This window comes from Lissotriton vulgaris, chromosome 1_1 (assembly GCF_964263255.1).
Source record: "Lissotriton vulgaris chromosome 1_1, aLisVul1.2, whole genome shotgun sequence".
NCBI classification, from domain to species: domain Eukaryota; kingdom Metazoa; phylum Chordata; class Amphibia; order Caudata; family Salamandridae; genus Lissotriton; species Lissotriton vulgaris.
In genome coordinates, this window is record NC_141685.1 from 1,061,661,083 (window position 1) to 1,061,673,735 (window position 12,653).

The following is a 12,653-nucleotide window of genomic DNA, read 5'->3' on the forward strand; positions in this document are numbered from 1 at the left end:
TCTACTCTGCCTGTAAAAAAAAGTTGTCGGATACCCTTGCTAAGGAGTGAGATCTGGTGACCACGTTTGTTGACATATCGTCGTTATATATTGTGTACCTTCACCAACAATACCTTCAGATTGATGTGGTGAGAAAACGCTTTTAGTGCTCAACAGACAGCTTCCAGCTACCTTTAATTTGTAGACTCTTAGCTCTGAGTGAGAGACCAAAATCCCTGAGCCAAGCACAGACCCAAACATGTATCCCACCCCGTTAGACTGGCCTCTCAACAGATTGTTCACCCTCACTCATCTGGTCAGGTCTAGTCTCACTTTGCCTGTGACTGACATCTGCAATGAAAAATCCTGGGAGAGTGGGCTACGTTCTGATACCCTGAGACAAAAAGATGTGGTTGATAACTATCTTGAATGGGTGTGATGTGTTCACATTAGATTAACATACATCTGATGCTGCTATGCAATTTAGAACTGTGACATATAGCACTTTGTGTTTAAAATTCATGAATCAATACCAAATATCCAAAATGTGAATTTATTTGAAAGATATGCGTGGTTAAAACCCAAGATCAAATAAAGTGAAGCTTGAATGTAAAATAATGTGGACGGGAAAGAAACATTTGTAAGTAAATTAGAAGGGAGTGAGGTAAGAAACAATAAATTATATGCTTCGGGGACAAAATAGTATTTGTGTAATGCTGTTTAAGGAAGAGTTATAGTCATATATGTTTCGTAACAAGGAGATCACACATTTTAAACATCCATATCTAATTATAAAGCAATTAAAGAGCAAAATGCAATGTAATGTAAAGACCATGACACTAGCACTTTACAATTGGAATAAAATTACTTTTTTCCTGAGCCTGGTTTTGGTACCCTTGATAAGATACTAGCTGCTACATACTGACCCATGTCTTCTGTTTTGGCTTACCGTAGATTCTTTTGGTTCCTCTCTGGGAGCTTGTTGAAGGCAGCCCTGAAACTCTCCAAGCGCCCCTCAGGCTCCTTAATGCTGAACAGAAAAGGGAGTGAGAGACTCAAGATAAGGTTAAGGTGTATCAATAGGTGCATGAGTCTCCTGCAGAGGTGAGAACAACTGGCAGATCAGTGTCAGGTCAATAAAAGGTGGACCACTCACTAATAACAACACATATTTACAGCAGGCTTGTAATACTATCCAAAAAGTTAAAGAAGTATTAACATTATGATCATTAGTTTATAATTTTCTTCACTATCACCCTTCTTTTTTATTCTCCGTCTTCTCTCCCTATTGTAACACTAGGTCTATCGCTTTCTCCCTCTTCGTGTTCTTTATCGCTCTTTCTTCCCAAGGCATTATCCAATTGTTTCTCGCTCACCAATTTCAATTGGAAAGGATACAATTGACAATCTACAACATCAAACCCAAGACCCTTGTTGCTTCCTGCGCAGTATTTGGGATATCCCACAATACTGCAGTTGACAATTCTTCAAGCAAACTTGTTGGTGACACACGGCCATTGGCTTTACATATCGCTTTGGTAATGTGGCAAAGTAGTTCCCTAATGCGCACACAGATCAATCTGTCAGCACCAGAAGCAACCTGGAAGTGGCTACGCGCCAGATACTCACATCCCCACTAGCCACACTTGCCTATCCTGCCTCACGTAAGGCAGCTATCCCCAATTATCCACAGATCTGTTCACACAGTGCAAGCCACATCCTCTTCCTTCACTAAAGCGTTTTGTTTGAAAAGCTCTGAAAACACATTTATGAAGGCATGTTTTGTGACCATTTGACATTTAGTGGTTGGTACGTTTCATTACGAGGGTTTCCTGTTTTCAGAGTTAGTGCTTCCGGTGGACTTTTACCAACGTTTTAAGACTTGTAAAAATTAGTCAATATCAATATTCAAACATTTTACACTGAAAAATATCACCAGGGAGTCTTTTCCGGTGTTTGCAGAGAATGTTGCTTTTACTGCTCTGAATGTATTCTGTGAAATGACGGTAGGGGACCTCTAATGGTGTGAGAAGTGTGGGAGGGAGTAAGAGGAATAGGAGAGGCGAGGAAAATGTATGTTCTGCCAATTGGAGTATTGTATTTAAGAAGCTGGGAAGGAGGCTTGGCTGCTGGAGCAGCCAAATCCTCTTGCGATTTTACCTTGTGGAATTTACCGCACAGTGAAATCAGGTCTGGTTATCTCACACTCAGAAAACCCATATGTGTAAAAACTAACCCTCTTGGAATCAGTCGGGCCAAAATCTCATTAGGTGATTTGACTCCGCCTGACTCATAATGAAGGCTTTAGACTTTAGAGGGTATCACTTTCACAAAGTGGGTGCCACAAAGTGGGTCATCGAGAGATTGCTTGCTTTTTGCTTGACAAGGTCTTTCCTGCCTGTGTTTCAAAGATATGCCTCGGACGCGCTGTGTATTTCACAATCAGTCGTGCCATCTCACCTGGCTGCCTTCATCCAATCCTCGTAGAGTTCAAAGGTCATCAGTGGTTCGGGGAGCTCCCTCAAGTAACATTTTAGAGCCCCTGGAAGAAAAGCAAAGAGGTTGTCAATTGTCTCTGAAGGGTTATGATGGAAAAGGGTCGGTGCAAGGCATGCCCAGTGCTGCAAAGGGTGTCAATCCGTGCTTGAGTTGGCATCTTTAATGGTATCAAAGATTCCATCTCAGACTGGCTATTGTTAAATAGGCACAGGTGATTTGCCCAGTTGGGGACATCCAATATAGGTCCACGTAATGCGTCCTGGATCGATTGAATAGCGTCATAGCCATGATGCTCAAAAATAAATATATAAATCAATTTGGTAGGTTTGTAAATATTACACAACTTTGCTAGTAGGTGAAACTTCCTTAGAAAAACTGGAGACTCTTCGTACAAAAATAATTTTCCAGTTTGTTCCCCATATTCGTTAGATTTATTTTCGCATCAAACTTTTTCAGAGATTTTTGGCCCACTGTTTTAAATTCCCATAATTGTCAGAAGTAACTTCACAAAACTGTAGATTTTACTTCATAGACATTGGGACTGTTGTCTCTCGTTATGTAAGAGTTTTTCATTTTGGCTTTAGGTGCATGAGGCTGTGAATGATGTTTATTGTACTACAAAATCTCATAGAAGAAGCTGTTTTATGTAGACGTACCTGCCACAGCGTGTGGCTCTGTGTAGAACTCCTCCAAGTCCCCAGATCCGCCAGCCAGACTTAACTTCAGCTTCCGAAGGGTAGAGGCTCCCGCTGCGAGTCTGAAGAGGCCCTGTGGAAGAAGACCAGTGGCTCAGAAGGTTCTCAATCAGCAGTACGCAGTCCAAGGCCTTGTGCAACTCTGAGGAAACCTTATTACTACCCTGTCCTCAGGTATCAGTGGAGGAGTTGTAGGTAGTGAGAAGGTTTCTCTGCTAGATCTACTTAGGGATCAGGACCGATTAATTGAGGATTGTGGATAAATGCATGCCTTTTTTGTGGAATGATTGGGATACTTTGTGAAGATTGTATATATTGTGAAAAAAGAAAGAACAACGAGGGAACCCATCATTGGGAGAAAAAAAAATGAAGAAATCCAACATGAAGAGTAATTATGAAGAAAATCAATTAAACATTGGAAACAATTTTTCTATTGTCAATGTTACTTCGTTTAAGTTGTAAGGTTTGATATGGGTGGGAGTGGCTTCTAGAGTTAGGATTTGAACTGTGTAAGGGTTGTGAGAAAATTGCGGGATTGGGTTGGGAATAGAGTTAGGGTTCGAATTAGGGTTGCGGTTGGGCTTTGGGACAGTGTTATGGTTATGATTAGGTGTAAGGAAATGGTCATGGTTAGGCTTGTGTGTAAGATCATGCTAAACATAAGTGTTAGGTCTATGGTTAGTAAAACCAAGAGGTGTGCTGTTCCTAAAGATGAAAAGGAGTTAAGGTCCTAACCAGAGGGTGAAGGGGGCGGTAGAGGTGCTCCAATAAGGAGCAAGGGCCCTCACACACCCCAAGGCATGTCATGTTTCATCATCAGGCAGCTCCTCATTGGGCCAACGCTACAATGCCCAACGGGTCCCACAGGGGGCTCTTTGCTGGAGATCTTTTTCCTGTGGTCTTGGCCGATGATGAAGCGGGTGTGTGTGGTCTGTGAGGTGTATATACAAAGGGGAGTAGAGAGTGGGGAGCATGTGAGTTAAAAATAACTATGAGAACCAGCTGAACCAACTTTAATTAGCGGTTTCCATGTCCTGATTAAAAACCTGCAATATTTGCAAGAGGAGGATCCAGTAACCTCATCAAGCATTAAAGTAAGGATGTCAGTTAGCATGTTTCATGCCCTCTAGTGTGTTTAAGATCGTGGCATTTCTTCAGGACCTAAAAACCCTACTAACTACTCACTAAGGGGCAGTTCATATCTGTGTGTAGGAATAAGTAACCATACCCTCATCAAATTACATCAGCCATAACGGTGTTCCTTAGAGAGAGCATCTTGTGGCAAGTCACCACTGCTGCAGAGGTGGTGGGTGAGGGCTTAGGATCTCGCCATCAACTTGATGCCGGCTGGTTGTGCCTATTGCATCCTCCCCACCCTGAATATATTACTTATTCCTACACACAGTTATGAAGTGCCCTTCAGTGCGTAGCTAGTAGGGTTTTGCAGCACCGGCCCAACGAGGAGCTGCCCGATGATGAAGCATGACATCCCTCGGATGTGCGAGGGCCCTTGCTTCTTAAAGGAGCACCCCTCCCCCCACGCCCCCGCCCCCTTCCCCCGGTTAGGACCTTACCTCCTTTTCCTCTTTAGGAACAGCACACTTCTTGGTTCCACAGTGTAGTGTATATGTGGGGCAAGTGTGCTGGACCTTCTTTACCCCCAGAACCTCCTTGTTTATTTGTTAGGTCTATCATTAGTACAGTGTTTAGGTAAAAGTTTAGTACTGGGTTTAGGACAGGGGTAAGTATTACGATTATAATGATGGTTTTTTAAATCCTTTTCTTAGTTCTCATATTCTTCATAACTTAGTACACTATAAAATGTATTTTTCGGCATAAAAGTTTCTTCATAAACCTTTCTTAAATATATTCATCAGTAGATCATTTATAAATCACACAGATTTATATATGAAGGCCTCCATCAATAAATGAGTAGAGATCTGGTAAACAAAACTGTGGGTTGAGAGCAGGGTGAGTCTGCAGGACCGGCTGGGACTCTGAAGTGAGTGATTCATGCAGTGATTAGTTTCTAAAAAAAAAAATAATGCCGGTGCCCAAGGTATCGCTAAGGATGCAACTGCAGCATGCACTAACCACTGCTGATGCAAGTGCTTCAAAATGCGAGTATCAATGGCCTGTGGATGCACTGCTATTACTATTTTTAGTGCATATTGCATTGCTAAAGTGAAAATAGGCACACAGCGCCACCATGTGATGAACGGTCATAAAAAAGTGCTGGTGTTACGAATTTAGTGTGGGTGCCAAGCACTGGCAAACACCGATATAAATATAGCACTGGATTTATGGTAATAAATGACACAGTCTCCTTGGGCATGTCTGGGTATCGGGTATAAAAGAGAATTCTTTTTATGTGAAGGTGTGTCCTGGGAATGCTTCGGGATCTAGTGAAAAGGACCAAGGATTGTCTGCTGTCTGGGAATGCTGGGAGATCTAGCATGGAGAATTGCTAGTTTGGAAAATGTTTGGGGTTCTAGTGGAGAGACAGTGGGAAGAGTCAGTCAGCAGACTTATTCTTCTAATGGCATTCATACTCACTTCTTCGTTCATGCCCTTGCTGAGAAGCATCATCACACAAGCTTCGATGGGGAGGGCAATTTCCCTGCTGAACTTTTCCAAGTGGGTTTCCAGATCTACGCCGTACACACCAGACAGCGAACTGTCCTTCAGCAGGGAGTCTGAAACGAGAAAGGGCAAGCGTACAGGAATGAGACGTGCATTGAGATCTAGACAATGCATTGCCTTTTCAGTGGGAGGACTGAAATGACAAGGTACAGGTAAGGAGGAGCAAGGGAAGGTTATGCTGGTTTGAACTGAAACCGTGATTAGGAGAAAATTACTTAGAGAGCATGAGATGATAGAATCTCTTTGGGGTTTTCCAAGACCACACTCCATGTCCCCTTCAGTATTCTAAAAAGCCTACACCTATTAAACTGCCCCATAACCCTCTTGCATCTACTCAAGTGGCTTATCAAACAGAGGGAAAAATCTACCATATTCCTGTCAAGATAGCGGCATCAGATGGCCAAATAACTGAGAGTCACAGCAGAATATCAGGTCAAGCAAATAAGTTAGCTATCTCCAACCTCCACATAGGTGAGGTAGAGCAAAATTGCAATAGAGGGCCCCTATCTTCTTGAAAGGGAAGTGGGCTTCACCTGTCATGCTGTGGCTCTCCTTCAGCTCCGTCAGGACGCGGTCCAGTGAGTTCAGGGACCTCCGGTGGTACTCTGCTTGGATATCCAGGAGCTGTGAGACAGAGACACACAAGCACTTGATCTATCATACATGCTTCTCAGAGACACCATTAAACACAACACACCACAGGCAATGAGGGTACAAATAAACCAGGCGAAAGAATAATATTGAAAGCGTAGAAAAGACAACATCGGTATTAGGGACCACATGGTAGAGGGTGACCACCATCCTCCAGATCATTAAGGACACTGTTACCAGCCTTGGACCTTTGGGTAATAACTTAATGCATTTTGGGTTTTGTACCCTTGTTTTGCTTCTGTTCACCTAATCATACAACCACACCTGAAAGCAATGATTTGTAGGTGAAAAATTCAGGATAGAAGGCAGTGTCCGTCTGTGGTCTCCCTATCACAGTAAGATATGAACACTGGAACTTACGTTAACAAAGTACTTTGCATAGTCATCTTCCTTGGTGGCGAAGTGGTAGAGATCAGCCAGGTACTCATCCTAAAAAGGTCAGGGAGAGAGCAGCTTCAGTATCATCAATGCCACTGGTATAAGCTTCATCATCATTCTCAGATCCTTTATCATTACAATCGCTATGGTTACCTGTTGAAGAGCAAGTCTGCCTGTTACTATCAAACCCACCATCAGGACAACAAATATAGCCTATCAAGTAGTTAACTTGGGCATTACTGCAATCTTATTCATCGGCCACACCACGGATATAACACTGATATGTGAGTCTCAATAGGCAACATCTACTGAATGAAAACAAGTTACTTACCTGTAACTTTGGTTCTCCAGTATTCGTAACTTTCTTAGATTCACATAGCTTGTATCATTCCCCGTCGTCGGAATGGGAGTCTCGGTAAATAAAAAAAATAACATAGCAGTAGGTACAAAAGAGAAAGAAAAGGCTTAGGCCTCATCTCATTTTGTAGCATATCCACCTCTTTTTGTAAAAGAGACCAAACTAATGCAACAACCAATCAGATTAGCCTCACCCCTTAGAACCTTCCTGAGAGAGCCTCAGAGCTTCAAATTTTCGTAGCCTTTGTGTAACCGTGTAACCAAATATGCTGAAGGCTGAGCTTTCCCAGGGGAGGAGGGTGGGCGCATGGGAATCTGTGAAAGTTACCAATACTGGAGAACCAAAGTTACAGGTAAGTAACTTGTTTTCTTACTCCAGTATTGGAACTTTCATAGATTCCCATAGCTTGTATCAGTTAGCAACAATGCACATTTTGTGAGATAAACACTGGAATAACTTTGCAGCTATATTCTCATAAGTAATCACCAGACATTTAAAACATTAGTCAGTAAACATCATTTGATACAAAATGTGCAATAGCAATAACAGGAAGGAGGGTTAGAAAGGAAAGCTCATCGCTCATTGGAAGAGGTTCCTCAGGACTGCCTGTCCCACTGCCACCTCACTCTGCGTGGAAGAGTCTAAGCATTAATGCTTCATGAAAGTATGGGCACTACTCCATGTAGCCGCCCTGCAAATGTCCTTGATCGGCACTCCAGCAAAAAGAACCTCAGATGATGAAATTGATCTTGTGGAGTGCGCGTTGACTCGCCCTTCAAGGGGCTTACCAGCCACTTGGTGGCAGTAGTGAATTACGCTGGCAATCCAACGTGCAACCCCTTGCTTCGAAAGGGGAAGACCTTTACGAGATGCACTGAAAGCGACAAAGAGCTGAGTCAATTTCCTGAAGTCCTTGGTGCAATGGAGATAGAATTTTAAACATCTTTGGACATCCAAGGAATGAAGAGACCTCTCCACTGGAGTTGAAGGTCAAGGGAAAAAAGATTTTAGAATGACCGGCACATTCAGATGAAAATCCGAAGGTACTTTCGGGATGAATTTCGGATTTGTCCTCAGAATAAGAGTGTCCTTCTTGAACTGCAAGAAAGGATCCTTTATAGTGAGAGTGAGGTTCCCCAACCCTCCTGGCTGATGTTAAAGCGAGACGGAGGGCCACTTTCCATGAAAGAAATTTAGGATCCGCTCTATGAATAGGCAAGAACCAGAGGGAAAACTCTAAAGAGTCCTTTAAAAAATTGTTTGACAATCCACGCTGACCAGAGGGAAGGACCAGAAGCCGTCCGTCTGAATCTAGAGATAGCAGCCAGGTGCACCTTGATAGAAGAATGGGCGAGACCTGACTTGGCCAGAGACAAAATCTAAGGTATGATTTGATGAGGAGCAGAAGAGAAAGGATGAATGTTCTCTTGGCGGCACCACAAGCAGAAACATTTCCACTTGGAGCAATAGGTCTTATTCCTTCTTGGTGCACAGGCCTGAGCTAGCACCTCTTTACATTCTTGAGAAATATCAAAGTTTTGAAACTTTTGGTGCTCAGGAGCCACGCAGTCAACTGAAGTGAGCTCGGATCTGGATGTATCACCTGGCCCTGGGACATCGTCAATAGAGAGGGAATTGGCCGCAGATTAATTGGATGATCCTGGGAGAGCAGGAGAAGCTCTGTGAACCAGAACTGGCGGGGCCACGCCGGTGCTACTAGAATCATTGTGCAGGGTTCTGCTTTGAGTTTCCTGAGAAGTCTTGGAATTAGCGGAATTGGAGGAAAGGCGTAAACAAAATGCGCCTGACCAGGCCATCGAAAGCGCATTCCCCAACGACCCTTGATGGTGTTCCCTGCTTGCGTAAAAGTGGCATTTCCTGTTCTATTGAGTGGCGAACAGGTCTATGGACAGAGTACCCCAATGACGATTGAAAACCTTCTCAAGAGTGCTCTGGTCCAATTCACACTCGTGACAGACCGACTTCAGACGACTCAATGTATCTGCGGCCGTGTTGAGGGTACCCGGAAGATGTTCCACCGAAAGAGCGATTTGGTGCTGAATCACCCACTTCCAAATCTCTTGGGCCTCCTTGGAGAGCAGCTGAGACCTTTTTCCACCCCGTTTGTTCACATAGTGCATGGCCGTCGTGTTGTCTGTAAGGACCAGGACGGTGGAATTTCGTATTCTTGGAAGGAAAGCCTGTAAGGCCAGTCGAATCGCCTTGTGCTCCAGAAGGTTGATGTGGAGAGTGCCTCCAGTGGCTGCTCACTTGGAGGTCTTGCAAGACCAATCCCCAGCCTTCAAGAAAGGCGTCCGTGGTCAGTATAAAAAGAGCTGGCGTAACTGTGAAAATGAGACCCTTTGGGATATTGTCCTTGATCATCCACCAGCTGACTGGCTCTTTCATAAGAGGAAGGATGAATATCTTGTTGAACGATCCTTCCGCTTGGCGCCACTGCATGTCCAGTTGCTTCTGGAGCGGGCACATTCAAAGCCTGCAATGCGGAATTAAGGGAATGCAAGATGAGATTGATCTTAGAAGAGATTTGTATAGGCGAACAGAGACCGTCTTGTTTTTAATCGACGGGGTGAGGAAATCAGTCTGTTCTGTCTTTCTTCTGATGGAAAAGCCTTGCAACAAGCTGTGTCCAGAATGGCCTCCAGAAACTTGGCCGACCTGGAAGGACAGAGGACTGATTTGTCCTTGTTGAGTTGATGATTGAAAAGTTGAATGAAACTTTTGACTGCTCTTGTAGTTGCCTGAGAAGATGGCGCTTTCACCAACCAATCTTCTATGTAAGGGAAAATTTCTAGCGATTGTTTTCTGAAAAACGTTGCCACCGGGGCCAATACCTTAGTGAATATCCGTGGCGCAGATCTGAGTGCGAAAGGCAGGACTAAATGGCTCTTGGATACTGTGAAGAGTAGAAACCTCCTGTGGGCCGGGTTGATAGGAACATGGAAATATGAGTCCTTGAGATCCAGAGTGGCCATATAATCGCCTGGATTGAGAAGCTGCAAAATGTCTTGAAGGGACACCATTCGAAATGAGAGATAGGTGTTGAGCTCCCTCAGGTCTAAGATTGGGTGCCATTTTTCGACTGTCTTGCGAACGAGGAAGAACCGGGAACAGAATCCTTTGCCTCGTTGGGACAGAGGTACCGGTTCTATCGCTCCTTTTTGAGAAGCAGTTGGTGAGCTTCTAGATGTAGAATGTGTAGATATTTGGATTCGGTGGCGCAAGGGGCTCGGGATGGTGGAAGGTGTTGAAACTCTAGCGTGTGGCCAAACCGGATGATATTAAGGACCCACCGATCCAATGTGATGATTTCCCAGTTGTGGAGGAATTGTGATATCCTGCCCCCCCACTGGTGTTACAGGGGGTGAAGGAACAGTAGACAGAGCCGGGAAGCCGCTATTGGAGCTTAGAGGAATTTCTACCCTGATGTCACTGTCATCCTCTCGAAGGCCGGTGAGAAAAAGACGCCCATTGGCCCTGGCGTTGAGAGTACTGGGGTCTGTATGATTGTGATTGCTGCGAATAGGAGAAGCGCTGCTGTTGGTATCCTCCTCTGTCAGTAGAAAAACCTTTCCCTATTGCCCCAAGGAAAGGTACTTTGCGGTAGTGCAAAGTCCTAAGGGACCTTGCCGTTTCGGTGTCCTTCTTAATATCCTGCAGCACGTCGTCCACATGCTTTCCAGAAAGTATTTCCCCATCAAATGGCAGATCTAAGATTTTATTTTGAACTTCCGGGCGAAACCAGGTGGCCCGAAGCCTACCTTGTCGTCTAAGGACAGCAGCACCCACCAAAGAGCGGAAAGCAGTGGTGGCAATGTCCATTGCGCAATCGATGATCTCTGAAGAAGACCCTTCCCCTTCCTCCAGGATCTTCTTTGCGCCAGCCTTAGAACCATCTGGTAGCTGGTCTATATAAGGAGCTAAGTCGCACCACATATGGCAATTATATCGTCCCAAAATTGCTATTGCATTGGCAGCCCTTACAAGGACGCTAGACATAGAGGAAAACCTTTTTCCCACATTATCTAGATGCCTACCCTCCTTATCCGGTGGTGTGGTAAGGGGTGCCAACTGATTTTTTTACTTCCTTTGGGCCCCATGAGAGATAACAGAGTCCGGCTTCGGTTGCCAACCAGGCAAGCAGGACCATCCTCTGGAGCCTTGTATTTCTTCTCCAGTCCCGGGAGAACTGGAATGACGGTAGCTGGAGACTGCATTACCTTTATCCCATCATTCCATATATGTTCCACAATCGGGATTGAACGGACAGACTTTCTGTAAGGCTCCTTGAAATCATAAAGGAAATATTCCGATTGTACTGTTGGAATGGAAAGATCAAACTGTTTGGAAGCCCTTTCCATCAGCTTATGGAAACCTCCGATGTCCGCTGGAGGAGAATCTATAGGATCCGGTGATGGTGAAGCAGGATCCGGGATAACATAGTCGTCCCATTCCTTATCTGGATTTGGGACCTGTTCGATGCTCTGGTCATCATCTGATGAATCATCATGCACTGTGACAACATTTTGATGATGTTCAGTTGGCTCTGGCTCCAGAGGTTGAGGTAGTTGAGGAGCTACTGTGTCAGAAGAATAAGTTGGAGGTGGTGGAGGAGGCACCTGTATTGATTGTTGTTAAGAGGACTGTGATTGAAATCTCACCTTATAATCCAACAACAGTGACTTGTAGATTACTAATAAGTGAAGACGGCATGGCCACCATACCCTGCTGCAATTGTTCTTGAGGTCTAGTTTGTGGCAGGCATTGCTGCTGGTCAATATATTAGTCTTTAGAGTCCGAGTCCTGGTATTTTACTTGTAGTTGGGATGGACTGTATGCATCCCCCCTAAGGGCCCTCAACCTCATCTGAAAATTCCTCATCCAAAAGCAGTGTCGGCGGTAATGGTGACACTTTCCGAGGAGATGTCATTTCTGGTGTAATTTGGCGTCTTTTTGTTGATATTTGCACTTTCTGAACCGTCAACGAGGTCGTCTGAGGAGGAATCGTCGATGAAGAGTGAATCGTCGATGGCGATGGAATGATCGTCGACGGTACCGTCAACGAGCTCGTAGTCAGTACCATTGTGGATGTCTACGTTGACATCGACGTTGAACTCGTTTTCGTCGACGTTTTCGCTGTCATCGACACCATCGTTCGCTTCATCCTCGTCGAAGTAGTCATCGTTGACGACATTGTAACTGGTACCTGAAGTGTCGACTATGTCGTCGTCGGCGAAGCACTCGCCGACAGAGCTGAAATCAACGGCAGGTGAATATTAGATGCAGTCGTCGACGTACCAGTTTTTGGCGACGGACGGATTTTCCTGTCAGATTTTCCTTCCTGAGGTACAGAAGCTGTTTTTTTTAACAGCTTTGGCTTGTCAGATGGTGGAGGCGACACAGAAGGACCATGGCTCGCCTTCTGACTA

At 44.6% G+C, this 12,653-nt stretch overlaps 1 protein-coding gene across 1 annotated transcript in view; it reads right to left on the reverse strand.

Moving 5' to 3' along the window:
- Positions 1-12,653, reverse strand: part of SH3BP1 (SH3 domain binding protein 1) — a 259,744-nt gene that overhangs the window by 57,615 nt on the left and 189,476 nt on the right. The window contains exons 8-13 of the mRNA XM_086963028.1: positions 6,828-6,896; positions 6,350-6,440; positions 5,730-5,869; positions 3,135-3,246; positions 2,440-2,521; positions 929-1,009 (exon numbers count right to left, since the gene is read on the reverse strand). Coding sequence (XP_086819154.1) covers positions 929-1,009; positions 2,440-2,521; positions 3,135-3,246; positions 5,730-5,869; positions 6,350-6,440; positions 6,828-6,896 — 575 coding nt within the window. The remainder of the gene's footprint in view (positions 1-928; positions 1,010-2,439; positions 2,522-3,134; positions 3,247-5,729; positions 5,870-6,349; positions 6,441-6,827; positions 6,897-12,653) is intronic.